The sequence below is a fragment of the Penicillium atrosanguineum genome (genome assembly GCF_028827265.1).
Source record: "Penicillium atrosanguineum strain IBT 20685 chromosome Unknown utg000001l_segment0_segment0, whole genome shotgun sequence".
Taxonomy (NCBI): Eukaryota; Fungi; Ascomycota; class Eurotiomycetes; order Eurotiales; family Aspergillaceae; genus Penicillium; species Penicillium atrosanguineum.
In genome coordinates, this window is record NW_026623133.1 from 2,198,240 (window position 1) to 2,223,371 (window position 25,132).

The 25,132-nt window shown below is 50.9% G+C and overlaps 10 protein-coding genes across 10 annotated transcripts; 7 read left to right on the top strand and 3 right to left on the bottom strand.

Moving 5' to 3' along the window:
* Positions 1-221: 221 nt before the first annotated feature.
* N7443_000852 (RNA-binding protein LSM5) lies at positions 222-825 on the top strand (the record flags this gene model as incomplete). Its single annotated transcript, XM_056880908.1, has 6 exons — positions 222-246; positions 299-355; positions 412-450; positions 509-536; positions 668-731; positions 787-825. The coding sequence occupies 6 exons, from the start codon at positions 222-224 to the stop codon at positions 823-825; spliced, it is 252 nt and encodes an 83-aa protein (XP_056746146.1).
* Positions 826-2,870: 2,045 nt separating this feature from the next.
* Positions 2,871-3,336, bottom strand: N7443_000853 (ketoacyl-synt-domain-containing protein; the record flags this gene model as incomplete). The annotated part of the gene is made up of 2 exons (XM_056880909.1): positions 2,871-3,260; positions 3,316-3,336. The coding sequence occupies 2 exons, from the start codon at positions 3,334-3,336 to the stop codon at positions 2,871-2,873; spliced, it is 411 nt and encodes a 136-aa protein (XP_056746147.1).
* Positions 3,337-4,491: 1,155 nt separating this feature from the next.
* N7443_000854 (amino acid permease GAP1) lies at positions 4,492-6,362 on the top strand (the record flags this gene model as incomplete). Its single annotated transcript, XM_056880910.1, has 3 exons — positions 4,492-4,762; positions 4,820-5,237; positions 5,300-6,362. The coding sequence occupies 3 exons, from the start codon at positions 4,492-4,494 to the stop codon at positions 6,360-6,362; spliced, it is 1,752 nt and encodes a 583-aa protein (XP_056746148.1).
* Positions 6,363-7,428: 1,066 nt separating this feature from the next.
* On the top strand, positions 7,429-10,255 carry N7443_000855 (GTPase-activating protein RGD2; the record flags this gene model as incomplete). Its single annotated transcript, XM_056880911.1, has 4 exons — positions 7,429-7,659; positions 7,724-8,972; positions 9,025-9,210; positions 9,261-10,255. The coding sequence occupies 4 exons, from the start codon at positions 7,429-7,431 to the stop codon at positions 10,253-10,255; spliced, it is 2,661 nt and encodes an 886-aa protein (XP_056746149.1).
* Positions 10,256-11,395: 1,140 nt separating this feature from the next.
* Positions 11,396-11,887, top strand: N7443_000856 (uncharacterized protein; the record flags this gene model as incomplete). The annotated part of the gene is made up of 1 exon (XM_056880912.1): positions 11,396-11,887. One exon carries the CDS (start codon positions 11,396-11,398, stop codon positions 11,885-11,887), a length of 492 nt encoding a protein of 163 aa, XP_056746150.1.
* Positions 11,888-13,896: 2,009 nt separating this feature from the next.
* N7443_000857 (OPT oligopeptide transporter) lies at positions 13,897-15,251 on the top strand (the record flags this gene model as incomplete). The annotated part of the gene is made up of 2 exons (XM_056880913.1): positions 13,897-14,300; positions 14,351-15,251. 2 exons carry the CDS (start codon positions 13,897-13,899, stop codon positions 15,249-15,251), a joined length of 1,305 nt encoding a protein of 434 aa, XP_056746151.1.
* Positions 15,252-16,485: 1,234 nt separating this feature from the next.
* On the bottom strand, positions 16,486-17,119 carry N7443_000858 (uncharacterized protein; the record flags this gene model as incomplete). Its single annotated transcript, XM_056880914.1, has 2 exons — positions 16,486-16,766; positions 16,816-17,119. The coding sequence occupies 2 exons, from the start codon at positions 17,117-17,119 to the stop codon at positions 16,486-16,488; spliced, it is 585 nt and encodes a 194-aa protein (XP_056746152.1).
* A 688-nt stretch (positions 17,120-17,807) lies between these two features.
* On the bottom strand, positions 17,808-19,845 carry N7443_000859 (AAA family ATPase CDC6; the record flags this gene model as incomplete). Its single annotated transcript, XM_056880915.1, has 3 exons — positions 17,808-19,432; positions 19,492-19,740; positions 19,794-19,845. The coding sequence occupies 3 exons, from the start codon at positions 19,843-19,845 to the stop codon at positions 17,808-17,810; spliced, it is 1,926 nt and encodes a 641-aa protein (XP_056746153.1).
* A 418-nt stretch (positions 19,846-20,263) lies between these two features.
* On the top strand, positions 20,264-21,891 carry N7443_000860 (DNA-protein crosslink repair co-factor UBX5; the record flags this gene model as incomplete). The annotated part of the gene is made up of 2 exons (XM_056880916.1): positions 20,264-20,744; positions 20,804-21,891. 2 exons carry the CDS (start codon positions 20,264-20,266, stop codon positions 21,889-21,891), a joined length of 1,569 nt encoding a protein of 522 aa, XP_056746154.1.
* An 841-nt stretch (positions 21,892-22,732) lies between these two features.
* N7443_000861 (putative Ste20-like serine/threonine protein kinase) lies at positions 22,733-24,919 on the top strand (the record flags this gene model as incomplete). Its single annotated transcript, XM_056880917.1, has 4 exons — positions 22,733-22,784; positions 22,856-22,886; positions 22,959-23,275; positions 23,325-24,919. 4 exons carry the CDS (start codon positions 22,733-22,735, stop codon positions 24,917-24,919), a joined length of 1,995 nt encoding a protein of 664 aa, XP_056746155.1.
* Between the last annotated feature and the right edge of the window lie 213 nt (positions 24,920-25,132).

Sequence of the window (25,132 nt, forward strand, 5' to 3'; positions counted from 1 at the left end):
AGATCTCGTGAGGTGATCGAGGTGTTGGAGAACAAAGCATCGGGAGGTGAGGCTAGTCCCATTTAGGTCTAGCCGCTCGGCCCGGAGAAAACCAGCTTCCTCAGACATCGCGGTGTCGTCTTTGATATCTCGCCGTGCTCGCCCTGTCTGTTCGTTTTGGCGCTAGGAATACGTCCTGAGTGTTTTCTCGTGATTTACTGAATCTATACATACCGACCACAATGGCCTCCCAGCTTCTGCCCCTCGGTGCGTTCGCGATTGCCCCGCGCACCGTGTGACCCCGCTAACCCTTCGATAGAGCTTATCGACAAGTGTGTCGGCTCCAGGATCTGGGTGATTATGAAGGGGGACAAGGGTGAGTGCTAAGCCGGTATGAAGTATGCCAATGGAGTAAGGCTGACCCAAGAACAGAGTTCTCCGGAACCCTGCTAGGATTTGATGACTACGTCAGTAAGTATCCCTTTTTCAGCCGCCATGTTGGGACTACGATATGCTAACATTTGCCTAGACATGGTTCTGGAAGACGTCACTGAATTGTAAGCATTGTTAACAATCTCTATCAAGCGGCTGTCATAGTTGCTGCAGTCCTCATGCTTCGACAGCATGAGGCCCGTTGTCACGACCATATCGAAAAAATCCGTTGAAATTGATCCTAATAACCTTTCAGTGACTATACCGGTGCTCAGATCAAGCTTCCCAAGCTTCTCCTGAATGGAAACAACGTCTGCATGGTAAGTACTTTCGTACTTTGCTCTATCGTCTGCCCTCTTTCTAATTCTCGTCCAGCTGATTCCCGGCGGCGAGGGCCCTTCTGCCAGCGCATGAGACCAGTTGTCGTTTCCTTGGGTCTGAGAAAAAGAAAGCTTGTGTGTTAATGATACCGAATGCAACGACATGAAAATTCCATGGATAGAATGAATGAATCCCTTATTTTGGGCATCGTGTTTCTCCTTTCGTCTTCAGCAAAGCCTAGGAATGCCTTGATGTTAGAGATTTTTGCAAATTCAATATGGCCAAGGCTGGCCAAGTGATGTAGTTATCGCCATACTTCGGCACCACTCGGTGTTACGCGAAGAGTAAAATCAGTATGAAACCCGGACCATTCGATGGCTCCATGTCCGTCTGCAGGATGCGACTGCCAAGGTGCAAGATACCAGGCAACGATGCCAATGTCAAAGCAAAGCTCTAGACTCCAGTCTGTAGCCGTCATGCGGAACTCTGCCCCCAATTGAACATCAATCCCGGGGCACGCCAGCCATGGCCTCTCCGATCAGCAGACGCCACACGTCAGCATCTTCCCCTGGACCGGGGTGTTCCAAACCAGCTTAGCAACGGCTCCGACCGGCTGTTTCAGCGTCCGTCACACCTAGATCATTGGAAGTCTTTTTCATGCACGTATTGGAACACGAGTATGTCACGACGACACGGGACACGTACTTCTGGGTCCGCAGGGCAGATCCCTGAAGGAAAGTCTATTACCCCACAAAAGGCCCCGAAAGTGAAGTCATGGTAAACCTTCCAAGCTGTACTCCAAATCGTAGATGCGGTATATGCACTAGCACCGGTGTTCAACGCGTCTGGTTGCTTGAGCTACTAGATTCTGGTACCACCCGCGACTATCCCAGCCTGCGTAGCTGCGGTCACACCACTTCACCACCCGGTCGGTGACATGGCAGGAACGCAGAGAACCCAATTGAAGCCAAATCAGAGCTCCTCTTGCGCCTCATGCAGCCATCCGCACAATCTCAATCATCAAGAGCTCCGACGCTTAGCCCGGGCAGGATCCTAAGGCGTAATTCGTGCGTACACACTCACCCACGACCTTTCACTCAATCGCCCTCCCAAGAGCTATCACGACGAGTACGTAATCATCACTCGGAACATGAATCATAAGTTCGAGTGCAAGTCTAAGCCGTGGCCTACTAGCGCTGTACCCCAGAGTCACTAAATGTGACTCCGGTGATGAAGTGGAAACTGTTACCTAAGAGATTTCCATCCCCGCATTTTGTATAGGTGTGGGACAACTTTAACGCGACAAGATGCGAAGACAGGTCCTTGAATAGTGGGATCTGGAGCGAGGGTGGCGCAGTCGGTCAAGTTGCTCCATTGCGTGATTGACTTTCTACTCTAGGGTAATTTAATTCTAGGGAAAGTGGGCGCCGTCGGCTTGTGTGGCCCTGTCTGTCGCGAGAAGCCGCTATTGCACGACATCGCGATCATCAGATGTAAATGGCGGGCTAAATGCCGGATACCAGATGCGAATACGTTTATTGGATTAATGGGCCGGGTTTGAGTTTTTTTTGCTTTATGATTTGATGAGACCATGGCAAAGGGAAACTGTCAACGGCCTCGGACCAATAGCACGTTCCATGTCTAGAGACCTCGGCCCATGCTTCCCTTGCAAAGACAATGACCGAACTCGCGAAAATCATAAGTAGCGCCAACCGCAGCTCGATGCTACCGTGGCTGTTGATTTGGTTGGCCCGGCCAGTGACAAGCCGCACTGAGCGCCATTACCTGGAGTGGCTGAAAAGGCAAGCATCTTGGTAACGCAACATTCTCTTTTTCACTTGGGGGCGGAAAAGAGAATCTCGATATTGACATACTATCAAATTCATTATCTCTGAATCTATGGGTGTGACGCCAAGTATCTTGGATGGTGATTCAAGACCTGATAACGGTGGGCCGGATACGCAGACCCATCGCATTCTTCCATTTTGCGATAAGGCCAGCCCTCAATCGCCGAACATGGCCATGAAGTTCCAGAAGAGTGTCTTACAATACTCAATGCATCTTGATCCTTTTACAAATAGGATCAATCTCTTCAGCCCTTGGCATCATGGCAATAGACGATGCGCGAAACGCTCAACCTACCAGAGGCGAGAAGCAAGGCGCTTGGTCCAGGTATACGAGCTACTTGGCAAATCGAATGAGTATCCAGACCGCGTGATGCCATTTCCCCCCGCGTCCGCCCCTGTGTTTAACATTGGTTCTCCCGTGCTTCCATGCATATCAGTGGCAGACCGCCACGAGCCACCCGAACCGCCAAACGAATCAGCAGGCCGTCGGGGACTGGGGCTGCAGTAGAGTTTCACGGTTCCACTCGCGTAGAAAATGCCTCGGGTTGCGGCAGGATCAGGGTTGTGGTCGGGCTTAGCACTCAGCTCGAGACTCACGGGGAACCCGAGACCCCGGTCGTATCTGGCATTCCGGTCTCTGCTTCGCGGGTGGGTCATAATCTGGATGTTTAGGCTGGGTAGCTGTTTCGTGGTTCACACATGCTCCGGGAGTGCCCATAGCGCCGAAAGGACGGACCCCGTCGGGAAGCCTTCCCATAGGTAAGGGGGTGCTGGGATGGCGGTGGCATGGCGAATACCATGCAGCCCGTAAGCCACCTAGGATCCGGAGAAAGCTGGAAGGTTTGGAAACCCGAAGTCCCTGGGTCCCTGACTTGGACCCTGACTCTGACTCTTGACTCTAAAGGCAACGTGCAATGTGGTTGCCGTGGATGTTGGCATGTCATACTATCATTCGCCATGCTGCTTATCACGGCGAGCACGGGATCTGATTGGATCAGTGCTGGCTATCGCATGGAAAGTGCGGAGAGAAGCTGGATCGGGCTTAGTGAATGTAGTGGGCCTCCAACCTGCCTATTTAGGTTCCACCTGGTTGAGTTGAAGCTTGGCTTCAGGTGCCCGGGTGCCACAGTGGCACAATTTGGGTTCAGTGCGACAGAGTTAGGGGTGAACCTGAGGGAAGTGGACAGGGGAGGGTTGACTAGCTGTAAGCGACAGGAGTCAGCAATCCTGGGGAAGAGCTAAGGGTAGTTTATGGTAGAGAGACACGGGGTGGGATCGTCCCGTCTTGACAGGGTTAGATCACACGAAAGTTAGCCCGGTCCAGTACAAGGAGTGGCGGCGATTTTTCTAACCTGAGGTCCCATTACGCGGAAGAGACATTAACGATTAGAATTGCTTAGCTCTCGAATTCTCCGTTTGCGGCCATCCCGGTCGAATTGCCCCCGTAGAATAACTGCAGCTGCATGCCATGCAAATAAATCAAGACAGAACGAGAAATATGATTTTTTTTTTTTAAAAAAAAAAAGGGAATATTTGCCTCCGGGCTCAATGTGGCACGCACCCAAGTGCCAAGGGTATTATCAAAAGAGGCTAAGCAGGATCAAGTTATGGTCAGAGCGGTCCTATCTACTGACACGTCGATTGGCTATCTTGATAGACTATGATTTTCATTGTGAGAGATGTAAACCTAATGGAAAACGTCCCAGTCCGGGCTGTCCCTACCCTCGTCCATATTTAAACATGCGCCTCCCTGTCCCCCTCCACTAGTATCCCCGGTATTTCCTTACAGCGGTCCAGCTCCTCTCCGGCTTAGAGCATACTACTTTCTTGCATCTCAAAACTTCCTTTTCCCCACCTCCCTCCCCTCCATCCTTCCAATTCTAGTTTTTGGATCTGAGAGAGAACCGCAATCATGGATGAAAAGAAGACCGAGCCGGTCCAAACAACGGCCGAGCAATTGCCCGCCTATGGCGACTCCGAACCCACTCGAGGAACCTGGACACAGCGCGTCGTGGATAGCTTCAAGCGGGACCCCAATGCCCGCGTCACAGGCGGCCGCTCTGCCGGCGCCGATGGCTCTGGCTTCGATCTCGAGACCGCCGCACATAATACCGCCCACTCGCCTTTGCAGCGTACCTTGAAGGGTCGTCACCTTCAGATGATCGCCATTGGTGGTTCCATAGGTATGCACCTCGCCCTCCCATCAAATATCGTCGATCGGCCCGCTAACTCTCTTTAAGGTACTGGTCTATTCGTCGGATCAGGTACAGTCCTGGCGGCTGGTGGCCCGGCTTCTGTCCTCATCGCGTATATTCTCATCGGTGTCATGCTTTACTGTACGGTCCACGCCCTTGGTGAAATGGCCGTCTTGTTCCCCGTTGCCGGTTCCTTCTCACACTACTCGACTCGTTTCATTGATCCCGCCTGGGGTTTCGCTATGGGCTGGAACTATGCTCTGCAGTGGCTGGTTGTTTTACCTTTAGAAATTGTCGCGGCATCTATCACTGTGGATTACTGGAATCCCCATGTCTCGAACGCCGCATGGGTCGCGATATTCTGGGCCTTGATCGTTGCTATCAACATGTTTGGTGTTCGAGGTTATGGTGAAGCCGAATTCGTCTTCTCTATCGTCAAGGTCACCGCCGTCATCGGATTCATGTTCGTTCAATTCCAGCCTCGGGCTTTCCGTTCTTTGAAATATTTTCTGACTTGCTCTCTAGTATTCTTGGAATCATCCTTAACTGCGGTGGCGGTCCTGAGGGTGGCTATATCGGTGGTAAATACTGGCACGACCCCGGTGCTTTCAACAACGGCTTCAAGGGTCTCTGCAGTGTGTTTGTCAACGCTGCCTTTGCTTTCGCTGGAACTGAGCTGGTCGGCCTCGCTGCTGCTGAGACTGCCAACCCTCGCAAGTCCCTCCCCACCGCCATCAAGCAGGTCTTTTGGCGTATCGCCCTCTTCTACGTTGTCTCCCTCACCCTCGTTGGCCTTCTGGTCAAGTCTACCAATACCCGCCTGGTCAGTGGTAGCTCGTCGGCCGACGCTAAGGCGTCTCCCTTCGTCATTGCCATCGAAAACGCCGGTATCTCTGGTCTTCCTTCGGTGATGAATGTTGTCATCATGATTGCTGTCCTGTCCGTCGGTAACTCCTCCGTCTACGGTGCTTCTCGTACCCTGGCTGCTCTTGCCGAGCAGGGCCAGGCTCCTCGCTTCCTCGCCTATATCGACCGCAAGGGTCGTCCCATGTGGGCTATCCTTGTCTCCTCCGCTCTGGGTCTGCTCTGCTTCCTGGCTGCCTCGGACAAACAGACCCAGGCTTTCGAGTGGATGATGGCCATTTCGGGTCTCTCGTCCATCTTCACATGGGGCTCCGTCTGCCTCTGCCACATTCGCTTCCGTCGTGCCTGGAAGCTTCAGGGTCACAGCCTGAATGAGCTGGCTTTCCGCTCCCAGCCCGGCGTTATCGGATCCTGGATCGGCTTCGGCTTCAACTGCCTCGTTTTGGTCGCCCAGTTCTGGGTCGGCTTTGCTCCTGTTGGCTATGCCGAGATGAGCGCATCTGCCCTGGTGGAGAACTTCTTCTCGGTTTACCTTGCCGCGCCAGTCGTCATTGCCTTCTTCATCCCCTACAAGATCTGGTACCGGACCAAGGTCGTGCGCTCGCGTGACATGGATCTGGTGACCGGCCGCCGTGATCTGGATCTCCAGGATCTTGTTGAGCAAGAAAAGGCTGAGCAGCAGGCATGGCCGAAATGGAAGAAGTTCTACAAGTTCTTCTGTTAGACTTCTACACTTTTTTTGGAGACATCTCTGAATGATCTCATGGGATCACAGAGTCTTTTTATGTACATCTTTACCTTGTTGACATGTCTCCCATCTTGAATGTCTTAATGACTTTCGTTATTGATAACGAACATCATAATACCAATATGAATATTTCCCATTTTCCAAAGTTCCATACCTTATTACGTAGCTCACGTTGATAATCTTCGCCGATCTTCAGGTTGACCGTCCAGACTTGGCATGTTTGTACCTGGGGCTGTGTATGTAACGCCAATACCGCCCCCTTGTGTCCACCTAGAGCGGGCCTTGAAGACTGTCCCACATGTACGACTCGGCGCCTCAACAAAACGAATATGCAGTTGCACCAGGACTGAACATTGACCGATCTGTCAGCATAGAAGATTAAAAAAAAAATGAAATCGAAATTATCCGGCGCGACGGCGCAACGGCGCAACGGCGACCTAAGATGAATCGATCCAAAAATAGAGGCGAATCTCAGTGCTAAACAAAATAGTGCAGTGGAGCCAAAAACAGGGCTGCGTAACTAGGTAACCCGTAATTTTACAAGCCACCTGACGAAAGTGCTGCGATGGAAATTCACCAAACATCATCGCCTCTTGCGCTGTACACGCCCCCTTTTTTGCTCCTCATTTTGCATCCCGGTGCGGCCTGTTGCCTTTCAATCGCCCTCCGCCCGGCCTGTTTTCGCTCCTTTCCTGTTTTCCTTCGACTTGCCCGGCGCTTACCTTGCCGCGCACCGCATTCCCTAGCCTCCGCACCTGCAATACAATTCACGGTTGATGCGCTGCACCACTTAGCGCAGGTTCTGGACAGAGAATTGTTAAAGCTAGCCGGTCTACTTTCGGTGCTGGGAGCCTCATTTGAGCCGGTTCAGTTTCGATCGGTCTGATTCAGAGGCCCTTTTTGAGCCTTGCGCTGTTGCGATCCTTCCCGATTCCTACGCCTTCCACAACAAGTTTTCAGCTCACTTTCTGTTTCGCTTCGCTTTTCGTTCCTTCTTGCTTGTCATCACTTGACTTGATTCTTCTGCCTGCTGGGAGTCATAATGCCTGGCTTTTCGGATTCTTTCTGGACCCCGGACTATGCGACCGGTCTCGGGGTTCTGTATGGGAAGTTGCAGCAGGGTGTGGTGGAAAACAAGCAGATTCTAACTATTGCGTCCATGAGGGCTGATGCGGAGGAGCAATATGGCCTCCGCATGGGTGACATTGCGCCTAGTGTGGATCGCTTGACAGGTGCGGGATTCAACAAGGATGACGGAGCAAGTGTGCGAAAGGTACTGGATGTTTGCCTATGGAATACCCTTGAATTTTGCTGACTTCTCTTTCTCCGCTCTGCAGGCATATGAAGGTGTCCGCACTGAGATGATCGAAGCCTCCAGGAATCACCAAAAGATCGCCAATAACATCCGAGAACTCGTCGTGGCGCCTTTCCGACGCTGGAGCGACCAGCATGAATACCGTGTCGGGGCATCCCACGATAACCTTCAGGCTCGGATCAAGGAACACACCAAGCAGGTAGAATTGGCGAAGAAACTGCGCAGCACCTATTTCAACAAGTGCCGTGTGTTGGAGGACTTGGAGGAGGAGAACAAGCTTGCTTTCCAGGACCCCGATACGAGTCCTAAGCTCAAACCCATGCCGAAGATTGTTCTTCCCACTGAGGAAGAGCCCGAAGAGGAGCCCGTTGAGTTGGGAGACCGTACTTTCTCACCGGAAGAGATCAAGAAGATTCTCTTGCACATGCTGAACAACATCCGAATTGGCGAGGCGAAGGTGCCTATCATCGGTACCTATCAAAACACATCAACCGGCGCAGACATTGTCGAGTATGTTCAGACCTACATGGAAGCCACCAACCTCGCTCAGGCAGAACGAATCGGTCAGGATCTCGTGGATGGCGGTTTCCTCCGGTTGATTGGCAACATGGGCAGTGTCTTTGCCAACAGCTCCAAGATGAACTACCAATGGCGCAGCAAGGTATTCCAGCTTACCGGAATTCCTGAAAAGAAGAGGCCTTTGATGCGTGTTACCTCGGTCGCTTCGAGCGAAGATGGAAGCGTCGCCGAGTCTCCTATCAACTCGGTTTCGGAAATTCTGGCTGGCTGGAACCCTCTTAACAACCCTTACCCTAATGAGACTCCTTCGGAAAAGCTGCGGAGAGAGGCCATGGAAGCTGACGAGCGCTACAAGAATGCCGTGCGAAGACTTGACCAAATTCGGTGCCGCTTGGAGGAAGATGTTATCGAGAACCTGCGCTTCATGGAACAGTGCGAGCTGGACCGCCTCAAGGCCATCAAAGCTGTAGTGCTCGACTTCTCCGGGGCGATCAGTAACGTCATTCCCAATCTCCAGAGCACCGTGGACCACATGATGCTCTACCAGGAGACTATCCAGCCTCTGGGAGATCTGAGATACCTCCTTGAGAACTACCGCACCGGGGGCTTTGTTCCCAAAGTGCAGGCATACGAAAACTACTATGGCTCCGTTGAGGAGCAAAACTTTGGCGTCGACCTTGAAGCCAGGGCTCGAGTTGACCGCAAACGTGTCCCCATCTTGGTGACAACTCTTTTGACTTACCTGGATAATCGTAAGGATGCTTAGAAATGGCCCAATCTGGACTTGAAACTAACTTGTACCAGGCTACCCCGAACTCGAGGGTGACGAGGCCCGACGTGCCATTTGGCTTCATAATCCTCCGCTTTCCATTACGCACCAGCTGCGTAACATTCTGAACAACAGCAAAGTGGATTATCGCGAAGTCCTGCCCAAATTTGAGATACCCATTGTTGCTAGCGTTTTGAAATTGTACCTTCTTGAGTTGCCAGGTTTGTCTTTCTTCTCTGAGGTCGTTTCGAACTATACTAACATACTTTAGACTCCCTTGTTTCTTCGCAAGTCTACGAAATCGTCAAGACTATATATTCGACCACCGCTCACGAGACCACGGAAGAGGGACGGATCAAGGTCCTGCAGAGCACGCTTGGACAACTCCGTCTCGTCAACATTGCCACGCTTGATGCCATCATGACCCACTTTACACGCCTGGTTGATTTGACCTCGGCTGACGAACAATACATTGCCTCGTTGGCTCAGATTCTATCGCCCTGTGTTCTCCGACCTCGCACTGAGAGCAGCCTGACCATGGACGAGCGCCACAGCTACCGCCTGATCCGTGATTTGTTCGCGCACAAAGACTCCATCTTCGGTGAACTAAAGCGCCAATCCAGTGCACTGGGCGTCTCCGCCTCCAGCCGCCCACGAGCCATTAGCACAGACGAGAGCAACCGCCGTGCCGCCATGGAAGCCCGCCAGCGTGCCATCGTCAACCGCAGTCGTGCTACCAGCCCTTCAGGTCGTCGCGCGCACCGTCGTGACCGCTCCAGTGGCGCTTCAGAGATTGGCCGGTTCCCTATCAACGTGTCAAGCCCAGCTGAGCGCCGCACAACCCGTGGTACCAGCCTGGACGTGCCCATTAACGGCTCTCCCACGGCCGGTGAGCACCCTACCGTAAACACCGCCGTAGCCAATGATTCTATTTCAAACGGCACTCCCGTCGAGTCTCCAGCCTCTGTGCCCGACAACGCCAGTGCCAGCGGCTCCGACGGCTCCGTCAGCCCGCCACCTCCCGGCGAGACGGTTTCTGACGGCTCGCCGACCCCAACCCCAACACCCGCGGCAATCTCCAGCGAATTTGAAAAGCGCGCCTCGATCCCCCGCTCAGTAGGCGGTCGATACACCCGCAAACCAGGCCTCGGCAGCCTCTCCAGCTTCCCCACTTCAGCCGGCTCCGGCACAGAAAGCCAGCGAAGCAGCATCGCCGAAAGCGAGCCCAAGGGCGTAACCCTGGAAGACAAGCCGATGGATGACTAAATGGATACTCCCACCTGTTGGAGGAATGATGCATGATGCATATCCCAAAGGCCTTGTATAGACCAACCCTGCCTCTGTATTCTCCTAACTATTTAGCTGGGGATACAAAGGCGTGACCTTTTGGGAGTTATTTCTCGTTACGTTTCTCATTGTTTTTTCCCCCTGAACCCTTTTATGTCCGTGTCTGCTCTCAAAGCGCGAGTGCTTACATACCCGAAGCCTTTTTGTTATGCTGGCTTGTGCTGGTTTTTACTACTTCTTTCTACATACGCCATACAGCTCTGATGGTTATTCTTTCCTTTTCTTCTCTGTATTGATGTATGTATAGTTGATTCTTTTTCTTCATATTTTTTGCACATGTATGAATTGATTGTTGTTGATGATTCGGTTTCAAAATTTTCAGTCTTCAATAGTTTTGTCTGTAGATTTTAGGGATTGTTATCCCGCTGTTTGGACTTTCAGATGAAGCTTTTCTCGACGGTTTGTGGGCCTGGTTTTTCTCTAGTTTCTATTAATGTCAATCGAGAGATGCTTGGGATGTACTGAATAATCTTACTATATTTGCCTTTCAAATTGTCTTCAAGGGGGTAGGGCAATATCCACGCCTGGGTCGATCGCGGGTGAAGATTGAGCGGCGAAAGAAAATAAAGCACCCGCGCGGTAGTAGGCGTATTGATCGGAGATTCTGAGCAGAGGTTCTTCCTTGGACATAGTCCACAACAGGATTGTCTTGATGTGGGAGAGAGAGGGTTATTTCATTCTTCTATCTTTTCTCGTGTCCTTTATGGAATGCTGCTGAGTTAATCTTTTTTTCGCATTGTATAGCCAGACCAAGGAGATCATGTAAATAGGTATAAATCGCGGTCGTGACTTGTCTTCGTAGGCGGATTCGGAGAGGTGCTGAAAGTGATATTGTAGAGAAGAGCCAAAGATCTCAAGAGGGTCACTTCAAAGTTCTCAAGGAGAATCATGTATTTGGTTTCATTTCCATCTATCTCTTTGGCTTTGATACAGGGAGTGTTATCTTGCGCGTTTTCCTTCACTTCAGCTGTCGACTTCCAAGATTGTTTACTTCTGGTTCCAGAGTTAACCCTCCTCGCCTTATTACCTTCACACTCGGCTGCATCACCAGCTATCACTATGATCAAAGTGAACCCATACAATGTTCTCGCCATCGCGAGTAACATCCAATGCTCTGAACACGAACCACGCTTCATCCTCGGAACCTTTAATTATCCTCTGAAAAGTGGTTTCTATGCCGTCTATGTCTTCCAGTATCCAGATGGTTTCAAATGCGCTGTACAGCTGCCGACATTCATGCCCAGCTCAACCGAGGAAGAACGTGAGGCTATCACGACTACGGTGGAGGGGGAAATATCCACACTGGCATATCTCAAGGAGAGGGGATTTCCTTGGTCCCCCCGACCTATTACCTACTCAATTCACTTTGACAATCTTGTCAAGTTCCCCTACATGATACTGAGCTGGTTTGATGGGAAGCCGATGGCATGGAATGACCAGATTCCCGCATCTTTGCATGTTCGCGAGGACGTCTCCAAACAACTCGCTCATATCATGGTTGATCTGGCCCTAGCAACTGAGGAGCACCGTACTTCAATTTTTCTACCCTGAATGACATTCAGCTAACTTGAATAGATGTCGGAATCAGCGCCGTACGCTTCTTACTGAACCTTGCCGATTCGAGAACACTAGGCGTGATTCGTGAAAGAACGCCTGGGGTGAACCTCAAAAAATGTATGCAGCTTCGAAAGCTCATCCGCGAGGCATTCGATATTCCCAATGAGGTCTATTCTTACCCTGGCGAATGCCCTGAAGGGTGTACACATGGACCCGAAGTCATCAATTGTATTAAAGTCCTGAACAGAAAATGCAGCGCTACCCAATTCTGTTTATCTCACGAAGAAGTGACCGCGGAGAATATCATCGTCGACGACAACTACGAAATCCAAGGGCATGTCCCCGTGCCTCTCTATTCCACTCAATCTACCTAATCCCACTCATCTAACCCTACTATGAAACAGAATCATTAACTGATCCTACACAAGAAACTTACCAGCCCGCATCGCCCTTCGCCTACCGGCCCTCTTCTCTATCGAAGCTACAAGGCTAGAAGACACTGCCGAGGACGATGCCAGTCTGGTAGCCAAATACCTATCGCCAAGCCCAATTCTACAAATAGACCGCGAAAATTACAGCCACCACATCACCTCGGCTCTGATGGATAAAGTCCCGGGTCAAGAGCTGGCTGAATGCGCGCCAATGGCTACCGATACCTTGGATGTGGACTGGAAACACCTGATTATGCTTGCGGCCTTCTCGACTCGCACGAACTGGTGGTTGGAACAGCGGAATTTCCTTCTCGACGGTACCTATGCGAAGATGACTGGGAAACTATTGCACAATGGGAGGGGGTGGGATCATGACATTTCGCTTGAAGGGTATCACTTTGCGGCAGATAATCTCGAGAAGTATGGGGCTGGCGCGAGGAAAGCCGTTGCGTTGGCTAACTTCAAGCGCAGTAAAGGTGGGAAGGCGATGAAATGGGAGTATGTTGATCGATGGTTGAGGGGACATTTTAAGGAGAGGCGGGCGGCTGATAGAAAGAGAGGGAGAAAATAATGGTTTTCGGAATGAGTTTGGACCTGTTAAACTTCAGTTTCTCGTAGATTTTCCTGAATTATTCTCGGACTTTTCTAAGAGCCCTATTGTTCATTTTTGACGTGATGCACATAGAACCGGACAGGTATATCTTGCAGTGCCTGCGAGTAGCTCACCGCCAAATCCCCTCTGCAAAATAACAAGCAGTTATACGTATTGCAAAACATATTATTGTTCCTAAAATGGCGCCTTTAAAGGGTGTTTAAATAACCATCAAACCCACACGTCGCCTGCACGGCCTTCCCGACTGTGGCTTTGGCGATGCTTTGTCACGATGTTGCTACTCCAAAGCGATGCAAGGAGTAGCAGCAAGCCAACCACGTACTCGAGGTATGCGTGCTTCCAGAATGGGAATAGGAAAGTCATTGTAAACAGGCCTGGGAAACGGCGTTGTACAGCATCAATTCTAAGTTGCGTAGGACTATACACATCAAGGTACCGTCTTTGCGTGGGGGTAATACGGGGAGTTTTGAATGCCGTGGTCCGGAGAAGGCAATGACAGTATTCTTAGCTTTTTACTAGAATGGAAATGCCCATCTCTTGCAGTGAGATTAGGTATGTCTTGCAAAATGTGAGGCGTTGCAGTTGTGGTGTTGGCAGCTAAGCACAGGGCGATGCCCTTCCCACCGCTTTCCCCTCGCTTCAAATCTCGTAACCAGCCAGATTGAGCCACGGCCCCGTCACTTTCAGCGCCAAATAGTGGGATATGACAGTCACTCACGAACGTGCCTACAAATGAAGCACAGCATACGCCATCCTCTGCCATAACAGCGGGACGCTACGAGTCACATCACGGACACGTCAGCCATAGCGCTATCGGTAGCCTATCGGATGTAGCAGACCCGCAAGCTACCATTTCATGCTGGTGTTTTCTTCCCCCTCCCCTTCCCCGCCTCCGAGCCTTTGCTCTACATTTACACTCTGCTACGGCTTCAACGAAAAGGAAGTCGCCAGCCCTCGCAATGGCGGATCCTTTGAGTATTACTGCTTCGCTATTAGCTGTTGTAACAGTTGCCGTTCAGTCGACGAAGGCGCTCCGCGAAACCATCATACGCTTCAAAGATCGCGACAAAACTTTAGCCAGGCTTCAAAATGAGGTTCAAGATCTCGTCACTATTTTAGACTCGTTGAGACAAGTAATCGATACCGAGGTATCAATGCTGGCGCTTCTTCAAGGTCCTATTGAAAGGTGCGCCCAAGTATGCCGCGAGTTCGAGCAATCGATGGAGAGTTTCGGTCGAAAGTCCAAGACAGGCTTTCGGGATTGGACAAAGATGGAGTTCATGAGAGGCGATATCAATGAATTTATCGATACGATATCTGGGTATAAATCCACCATCTCAGTCGGCTTAGGCACCGTTACTATGTTTGTCAGCCCTTGTCTCACCTTTGAGGCTCTGCTAACCTTCCTCTGAGACATACTGCCAAAGTCTCCCGGAAAGTTCTTCAGGATTATAACGAGATGATTCAGGACACATCGTATAATCTCGAGGTCCAATTACGACGAGTTGATGAGAAAATGGCGCGATTTACTACCGATAACGCAAGTATCTTGAACACGAGCGTCGATCTCAAAGACGAAAGAGAAGTGACCAAACAATGTCTTCGTATTTGCGAAGATGCGAGTCATTATATTGAATCCTTGACGAATCAAGAGTCCTCCATATTACACAAAACGCTGCAAGACGCTACCGAAGACAGTGGGCAAAACTACTTTGAGGCACAGACGATCACACGTCAGGCCCTGGATGAGAATCGAGATAGTTTCGCGATGATCATCGGTCAACTTCGGAGACGCTTGGAGTCCCTGATTTTGAAAAATGACCCTAGTGACGAAAATGAGAGATCACGTTTACTAAGCGATATAGATACTTCAAAGCAGTGCCTAGAGGTTTGCAAGGTGGCAAGCGAAGTTTCCACCCAAAAAATATACAGAATCGGAGAGGTGGTTGCGGATGGCGATAGCGATCAAGTTGTGGTGAATACCTTGGCGGATCTGTTCGATGTCAAGAAAGCGTTGTCCCTGGGTACCTCAGCACAGTTGGTTGGCTCTATGACGGAAGAAGCACTTCGACACTTGGCCGAAAAGCGTTATAGCAGCCGATTTGGAGCTTTCGTCCAAGAACCTAACCCTGCTGATGCTGTCAGTACTAGACTGCCTTCAGCCGGTGAGAATAGAAAGGGTCGGGGCTCTTTTCCGTCTTCAAAGGATCATGACGAGCAGTCTCCTAGGCCGAGAGCAAGACATAACCCGTCTTCCAATGAAGTGAGAAAACGATATACGCGGGATGAAACAGGACAGGGCACATGTCAATAAACCTACAGAATAAAAAATGAGCCATGGTTTCATCCATCATTCTTGAGTCATCGTTTCAGCGCTTGTCAGGGGTTTCTCCTAAATTACAAGCGCGATTATAAGATTAGGCAAAATTAGGACAAGCAAGCGCCGCAATATTGAAGTCTAAGTTGGGGTACAAGGATGTGGAGACCGGCATTGCATACATGTTGGCGTGGCCAAGGGCAATAGTGATCGTGAACGTAGTCTGACAACCATCGGCATCTTCGCCCATGTACCGTACTGTGGCTCAATCACAAATACTGAATCTGTCGTCGGTCGACTGATTGGAACAACTCATGCTCATTGCGTTGAATCCATTGCATGCTTTGCAACATCGACCCAGGCGCCGTTCGATGCTTCCGCCATTGAGGAAGGTCGTGGCACTTATTAATTCTTGGAGGCTTGAAGTTGATTATTTTAGCTGTATATCTGCATTGTTGGACTTTTGGTTGATTTTTCATAGAATCGCACTAAGTGAATTGAGCTCAACTTCATCACACGGACTCACCGGGGTGATATACTATCTTGAAACAAAAGGTTTCTGATTAACTTCATCTTCATCGATAATCTCTAATCGATTTGAGAGTTTCCGAAGTGCACTATCCTACAAAGGACTGATTTATGGGCATTAGGGGCGGAGAGGTTACTTAAGAGTATCAATGGGATAGAGGGAGGAAAAGGTAGAGACGAAAAAAAGAGAGAAAATGACAGACTAGTCAAGATTCTTAGGGAGCATTTTATTATGGACCCATTTATATAAACATAGAAAGGCCACCGATAGCCATCCAGCTTCGAAGCACTATGAACAAAGAAAAACTACGAATGTAATGCTTGAGTCATTGCCAAATTATGCTTCGGTGTATGTCAGACCTTCACCCTGGATAGTAGGTTTTCGACATCACCCGAGATTCAATATCGATATTGACAGGTAGAGTGTTTCGCATAGCGTATTCCAAATGAAATAAAATATCGGAGGGCTCTTCAGACTTACTATCCCCGGGTTTTATCTTCGTTGGTATTAGCTGCTTGGAGAAACGCATCCGGTGATATGACTGCGATTGGCTTGTTTCGAACTATACCAGGAAGTAAGACCGAAGTCACAATTCTTCCAGACGGAATAAATATTTTCAAAGCGGAGCATGGTCTGATCGAGATGAACATAAAGTGGGTCTCTAGAGAAAATGGCCAGTCTGTTTAAACCCATCTGCTGCTATTATGCCCATGTGGAAATCTCCTTTTCCCAAGGAACAATACGAGCGCCACGAGTAGACAGGCGAAGCTGAACTTCACGTTCAATCTGTACGGCTTTTTTCTCGTCACTATCGTAGGTCGAATGCGCACCGGAGAGCAAGGTCACGCCAAATCCAGCGGCTAGCGCCCCCATGCACGTCGCCTCCACACAGCACTCGCTCTGGAGGCCGAGCACCACGAGCTCAGAGATACCTTTATTGCGAAGCCTCGCCGCAAGGTCAGGGTTGGATGCGAAAGTGTCTCCTATAGAACCTGCTTAGCTAGTATTCGTTCTAGATTTCGAAATATCTACTGGTAGTTTTCGCCACTAGTATCTCATCGTCGCGACTTTCGCGAGGTGGAAAGAAGAGCTCCCAAGGCTTGCTGCCCCTCAGCATAGTTCCCTCCGGCGGAGACTCCTCATGCTGGACAAAGACCAGAAGTGCGGGGGAAGCGCGGCTAGTTCCCGAGGAGTTGAGATCCAGGATTGAACGAGCAACCTTGAGGATTTCTTCGGATGCCTGAGTGATCCGCTCGGGATTCGCAATGCGGGTCTCGGGATCTCTGATGAGCTCGTTCTGTATATCGATAACGAATAATGCCCTTTGGGAAGCCATTGCTGGGCAAATGTTGGAATCGGGCTGGTACAAGGGAATAGAAGGCACCAGAGAAAGGTCAAGACGGAAATTGGGAAAGGTAATGTTAGACTTTGAAGGTAACCGGGGACAGAAAGCTTGGAGGTTGAACAAATAGAGTTCGGTGACCTTTCCACGTGTTGAGTCACCTGGAGGGGCAGAGAGGGGCAGGCTTGTGATCTATACGCCCTGGATCACCTGATGGCAGCACACCATGGCAACCATATTGTCGATGGTGAGACTACCGGGAATTTCAAATTTCATAATTCTTAAGACAACAAGGTATAAGGATCTAACATTCAGGCAACCTGGTCTACAAATCAAAATTGAAACTATTTCACTGGGCGACCTCGATGGGTGTTCGGCAGTGGAACTAGTTTTTATAGTACCTTGTCGGTATTTGAGAATTCTAGTTTTTTTTATATTTTTTTTATTTCTGTGAGCATGTCCTTCAGGATGGTGTGGACAAACGAAAGGAAACAAAGGAAACTCATAAAATGGCGCTCAACAGGAAGAATACAGAGTCAACTCCAAAGATGCAAACAGTGTACAAGGTAAAAATGCGCCATGCGGGACTCCAATGATGCAGCGTGGCTAAAGAATCGAGAAATAGGCATGAAAAGACCTCTATGCAGTTGGAAAGCAAGAATGCATGGAGACCAAGACAAGATCAAAGACCCTGACCGCGAAGAAGCCGTCGCAGAATGCCTTCACCAGGTCCGGCGATCTGTCCTTCAATTTCAGACTGGGAAACAAAGCAGAGAAGACCTTGTTCATCCATTCCTTTGTGTGGGGTTGAGTTGACGTTCCCAGACTTGGAGGGTGTGCGTCGGACATCAGAGCCCCCGGCCAATGTTCCACCTCGGCCGCGGCCTTGGTACTCGCCTACCAGACCCATCGTCTCCAGGTTACCCAAAACGTCTTTGAACTCGGTGGATGTCAAAGGGTGAAGAATGTTGTCATTTCGGCACAGTGTGCAGTAGGTGTCGAAAGCTTGCTTCACAGTCGGGGCGGATGACCGATTCTTTGAAGGGGTGTTTGGCACCTCGAATTCACGGCGCTTGCGTTCCAGGGCAATGAGAGAGCAGATAGCAGCCTTTTGTTGCAAATTCAAGCCCTTCAGTCTTTGAATTGTGCCTTGTCCGAATGCAGATGTTGTAATGCGGGCGACGTGGGCAATACTGGCACGAGGTGCTGTCACAACGGTGTAGTTTACCATAGTGGAGGGTCGAGGCGCGGCCCCAGCCTTCGAAGGAGAGGACAGATTCTTATTCTCGGTGAGTATTGAGTCAGCCAATTCGGCAATCTGCTTCTCTAGCTTTGATTGTGTCTCTTGTTCGATGGCATCGATTGCACGTTTGATCAGCTCAAAGGCCTTCCGCAGGTCTCCTGTCTGGGAAGCCACCTTCTTCGCACAAAGTTGAATGGCAGCCGGTTGCACGAATGGGACGAATTTGGGGTCCGAATCAACTCCAACAGGAATTAGGGAGCGGAGGCGGCTGGTAATCACATTTCCTATCGAGGCCGCATTGTAAGGCAAGAAAGGCAGAAGGGTAGGCTTGAGGTTCTTTGCCTTCAATTGCGGCAAGGATCGATCGGTCAAATCCAGCGCGTTGGCAATACCGATCAGCATCAGGGCGGACTTGCCGTGCAACGACCACTCAAACAGGGACTGGAGCACACCGGAATCGCCCTGCAGGAGGTGATCCATTTCATCAAGACTGACTAAAAACAGCTTATCGGTCTGTTCAGAAGGAACAAACATCGCCTTCAGTCGCTCTGCCTCGCTCTTCTTAAATACCTCCTCCGTGTCATCAGAGAAGTCCTGGATCAGCTTGCTATAGACGTCACGAGCACTTCGCATGCTCACACAGTTGACATGAGAGACCTTGACGGTGGAGAGCTCCATCTCCTGGCAGACTTCGTTGACCATCGCACTCTTGCCAGTTCCAGGAGGACCGCTGATGTAGAGACAGCTGCCTTTCTTGGATTCGAGGCAGTCCTCAATGAAACGAGAAACTTTTTCTCGCTCCATGTCTCGCCCCACGAGTCGTCCCGAATTGGCACCGCGGGCAAACAATTGGCGGGCTTGTGAATACACCGATTGAGCAACGGTCGGAGTCGTACTCTGGCGTGGAGTCAGGGGCAGATCGGAATGCCGAGGGGTGCGCGGAGTAGTGGCCTTGGCTCCCACTTGGACACGATGGCGGGGGGTAACCGGGGATTTGGGCAATGCATCTCGAAATCGGTTTTTCTGCGGGGTCTTGAATTCGACTATCGGAGCCGGAGTCTCCTCTGCATTGACAATCTGTTAGCTGTGCCCTCATGCAATTCTTCCGATTCTCTCAGCTTACCCTCCACTAGCTTTGAGGTGCGGAAATGGGAGTTGATCTTGGTCGGTGACCTACCCTGTTCTTCATGAATTGTGTGTTTTGAAGGCGCTGTCTCCAAGGTTTTCTTGACATCGTCGTTCTCTTGGTCAGGGTGTTGCCCCAGTCGCTTTGCTGTCGAACGAGTCCGCCGTGGCGGAACAGCTGGCGCATCTTGACGAAGGGCACGAGGTTGGATTGTCCGGCGCTTGCTTGTAGTGCGCACCGGCAAACCTGAGAAGTAAAGGTCAGTATGTAAATTCCCCAGGGAAGTGCAGTGAGCTCACCTTCCAAATCCTCTGCACCACGCGTGCGTTTGCCCAAGACCGTAGCTGCCATGGTGTAGGTTGCTATGGAAGCAAGTGCAAATGTGCAGGAGCGGAGAAGTACTTTCCTTGAAGATCAGGCCAAATCGCGCCAGGCGCGTAGCGCGACGCGTCGCATTCCCCAAGCGGTAAGATGAGATAGGGTGAGCAGTTTGGACCAAAAGCGCAGTTGTGCGTCTCGTGGCTCTGCGCGTCGCCGGATCTTGCGTCACCGACGATCTTCAATATACTCGAAGCTATTTTAATGTCTCGTTACCGCGCGAGTTGCTCTCCTTATCTCTCGCGTTGACCGTTTGCTATTTCTCATACCATCTGGCTTCTACCTTCTACGCTCCTGCAAGAGAGTTCTCTTCGAACCACCTCTGAATATCCTCCGAGCTCGCTTCGCTCCCCTCCTCTCCTCTCTTCTACTTCTCAATAGCTTACCCACAATGGCTTCCGACGATGTGGTGGCCCAGTTCACCGAGATTACCGGCTCTACGCCCGAGTTGGCGACTCAGTACCTGTCGCTTGCCGACTTCCAAATCGAACAGGCTATGCAGCTCTACTTCGAGAACGGAGGTGCACCATTAACCGAAGAACCTGCCCAACCTCGCCGGTCTAATTTCGATGATGAATCTGGGGTCGTTCATATCGACTCTGACGACGAAGAAACTGGGCCCGCTCAGCCCCGCCCCGCACAACCGCCTGTGGAGTCATATTTTGAGGATGATGCCGCCATGGCTCGCCGTCTCCAAGAAGAAGCTTACGGAGGCGGCGGCGCCGGAGGAGGCGCACAGGACAACGAGGACGATGTCCGGGCGCCCATGGCACGCACAACGGAAACGTTGGTGGGGCCAGAGATGGATTTTGGCGGCGAGGATGACATGCATGCTAATATTCTCAGCCAGTTGCGCTCTCGTCAACGAGGCGGTGCGTTGATAAAGAAAATGCCGTGTTGTGAGCGTCCATGGACTAACATCATCTTCTAGGTCGACCTGGCATCTTCAATCAGAGAGACACCTCATCGATATGGGCTGGCGGATCGCAAGAAAGGCACGATGAACAACTCTCCGTGGCAACTGGCGGCGCATCCGAGGCATCCTCCAAGTCCAACATGCTTGCTGAAATGTACCGACCCCCGTTCGAGATCATGTCCCGATTGCCTTGGGATGGCGCTCGTGATGAAGGAAAGGACAATGAGAAATGGTTGCTGGTCAACATTCAGGACTCGTCTGTTTTCGATTGCCAAATTCTCAACCGAGACCTGTGGAAGGACAAGAGCGTTCAGGAGACCGTGAAGGAACATTTTATCTTCTTGCAGTTTTCGAAGGATGACCCCCGAGCTGCCACATACCTCAATTACTACTTTCAAGCCAGCGATGTCGCCGATAACTACCCCCACATTGCTATCGTCGACCCTCGCACCGGTGAACAAATGAAGGTCTGGTCTGGCCCGCCTGTGGTGAAACCATCCGATTTCCTCATGCAGATTCACGAATTCTTGGACCGCTACAGCTTGAAGCACAATGTGCGCAATCCTGTGGCTAAGAGGAAGTCGGAGAAGAAGGACAAGGAATTTGGTGCAATGACCGAGGAGGAGATGATGGAGATCGCCATGAGGAACAGTCTTGGGGACGGGACATCTGCGGGCCCGAAGCTGGAAGACCCCGATGACCTTACTCGGAGCATGGACGATGTCAAGGGCAAAGGCCGCGCGATTTCCGACGATGACGATGATATGAGTGGAACAGAGAAAGGCGCCGAGCCAGCTGAAGCTTCTCCGTTCGCCGCCATCCCCGACAACAAGCCGCACACCGAACCCGCCGCGGACCCAGCTACCACCACCCGTATTCAATTCCGCCATCCTTCTGGTCGTGTTATTCGTCGATTTGCACTTTCCGACTCTGTCCAGCGAATCTACGAGTGGCTCAAGGCTGAGCCACCGCTGGAGGACAAGGCTGGGGTGGAGTTTGATCTGAATGCTATGGGACAGAACTTAATAGAGCACCTTACGACAAGCATCGAGGACGCAGGCCTGAAGAATGGCACCGTCATGATTGGCTATCATGAAGATTAAATGCTGCTTTGGTCTTGGTCTTGGTCTTGGTCGTGGTCCTGCCCGACTTTCTAGCAACGGGCAACGACATGAATTGGACGAATGACATCATGTCCTTGAGACCATACTGATCTTCCGTGCAAAGACCGCCAAGCATACAACGTTAGGGATGCAATGATACTAGGAGACATGAACGAACTAGATTCCCCTATCATTTTACCATCATCTCCGTACTTGTAGGTACTTGTGATTGTAGACACTCACCGCCCTCAGATAAGCCTCGCCGCCCGGCAGAATATCCCCCCGCGTCGATAAACAGACGCAAGGGCAGCCTGTTTCCGTCTCCTCCTTGTAGATCCTGAATGGTGGTCCTCAGCTCCCTGAATTACTGCGATATCATGATGGCCCATGCTTGTTGATCACTGCCTGCTGAATAAACAAGATTTGAGTTACTCCGACAGCTCTGTATTACTCCTTCCATCTTTGTTGACATCTTGGTTCAACCGATCGTCAGTGCGTTGCACCCAAACAATTCCGCACATTCGTTTTTTTACATTCACTAATAGCCTTTACAGGAGGCCCGGCTACTAGCGCCGAATTCTCGACACTTTTAACCTTCCTTGCTGCCTCCTGCATTCTCCCGCGCCGCGGTCTACGGACCCATCGCTCCCGTGCGACGCCGCAGTACGTTATCTTGCCCTTATTCGTTCTCCATCGACATAGCCCTCTCTGAAGCCTTTTTCCACTCAAAATTTCCTTCCGAAGACTTGAGCAACACCAATCGCAGGCGCTGATCATCAACATAGAGACACGACTTTTTAAGGGTTTTGGTCTTCAATAGAGGCCCAGATAAGCTGCCAGGATGCCTGCACCCATCGACCCCGAATCCATCTACACCAAGCAAACATGCATAGGTAAGATTGAACACCATCCGTCCAATCTGAAGTTTACCACAATCTGATTGTCAAATCTGCGGTCTTAATAGGTGGTGGAAGTTTCGGCAGGGTCTACAAAGGGTAAGTCGCAGAGAACCCAGCGTCGATGGCAAACTCGTGAAACGCGTGCTAACATGTTGGCGTGTGAAATAGTGTTGATCGACGGACCGGAGAATCGGTGGCCATCAAAGTCATTGACGTCGAAAATGCCGAAGACGAAGTAGACGACATTATTCAGGAGATTGCGATCCTGTCTGAGCTGAAATCTCCTTATGTCACCAAATACCATGGCTCCTACTTGAAGGGCTCGCATTTGTGGATCATCATGGAGTTCTGCTCTGGTGGTAGTTGCCATGGGCTTCTGCGTCCGGGCGCTATCCATGAAGAGTATATTGCGATCATATTGCGCGAGCTTCTGCGGGGCTTAGATTACCTCCACTGTGACCATAAGCTCCATCGCGATATCAAAGGTAAGATAAATCATCTCGTCACTTTGGCAAGAGGCTAATACTTTGGTAGCTGCGAACATTTTGTTGAGCGCTAGTGGTCAGGTCAAACTGGCCGATTTTGGCGTGTCTGGACAGTTGTCAGCGACAATGACCAAAAAGAACACTTTTGTTGGAACGCCGTTCTGGATGGCACCCGAAGTTATTAAGCAATCCGGATATGACTACAAAGCGGATATCTGGTCTCTTGGAATCACAGCTATTGAGCTGGCTTGTGGAGATCCACCTTACGCAGACATTCATCCGATGAAGGTGTTGTTTTTGATTCCGAAGAATCCTCCTCCGATTCTCAATGGCGACTTCAGCAAGTCATTCAAGCAATTTGTGGAGCTATGCTTGCGCCGAGATCCGAAGGAGCGGCCTTCTGCGAAGGAATTGCTGGAGCATCCGTTTATTAAGCGTGCCAAGAGGACGACATACCTAACGGAGTTGATTGAACGCGCAGAGCGCTGGCAAGCAACACACCGCGGTCAAGGAGACGACGAGGATGACTATGACGAGATCCAGGAGCCGGTGCAACCGCAACCCGAGGACCATGAAGACCTCTGGGACTTTGGTACGGTTCGTCCTGTTGGAAGACCCGGGGCTGGACCAGTATTGAGACCGCTGAATGCCTCCGATACGAATTCTCGTAGCCAGGAGACAGAGGAGTGGGACTTACAGGAGGAGATCAAACAGGCTCCGAATGCTCGTCCACCACAATCTCACGTGTTGAAGCCTCTTGTTAATGCGTCTCCTACCAAAACTCCTCTTCCTCCATCTGCCCCAGCATCACCCACAAAACACGCCCTTCCCCAACCTTTGCCCTCTCCATTACGCAAACCCCGCTCCCCCGTGGCTGCAAACAACCCGGAAAAGAACTCACCATACAATGAACGCTACGCACAAGCAGTGATGGACTACGCAAGTGGTCTAGGCAATGGATCGCCCGCTGCCCCCTCTATTAGCAATTCAAGCTCTACAAAGCCCGAGCAGACCTCCAGCCCTGGTCAGGCCTCTCGCAGGCTTGCGCCTCTCCAACCTGTACCTCTCCAGCTACCTCTCCAACGCCCTCTTCCCGATACCCCTGTCAGCCCATCCCAAGCTCGCACGCCCCAATTCGGTCCCCAGAAGCAACCCGATGGTTCTCCAAAGCCAAGCCCAGGCCTCAAGTCCAAGCTCGCGCCTGACAGACGAGAAAAGCATGAACGTCGCATACCCAGGCAAAACACGCCTTCCCAAAGCCCTCTGACAGACGAAGTTCCCAAACTCCCTGCTCAGCCCCAAAGTCCAACTGAAAACGACCGTGCAACGGCTTACGGCTCCGTCATCGTCCCCGCCCTCCGCGCAGCGATGAACCGACGAGGCCGGAACCTCGCCCGTCTGGACCCATCCCGCAATCCAGTCGAAGCGTCCCCAGAAGAAGAAAAACAATGGGACCGAAGCGTCAAAATTCACCGCGGCATGGAAAACATCACCGACGAAATCGCACGATCATTCACGAACCTCCACCGCTGGGACATGGAATCTCCCGTCCAAATGGGTGGAGGCGTAGATGCCGTCCTGGACGCATTCCTCGAGGAAATACTCGTTCGTCTGCAACCATCCGCGCCCTCCGACTCAGCATGATTCTTGACCCGATTCACTCCTACTATGACTTGACGCTCTATGTTTCTTTCAGGCGTTGTGGACCTTGTTTTCATGTTGACCTTTCCTTTATTCACGTACATGGTTTTCTTATAGCGCGTTTATGGGTCACGCACATGATCATGATATTATTCTGCGCTTTTCCGGTCGGGTTGTGGATTCGGTCAGTGGAGTATGTCTATGCTTTTTTTACTT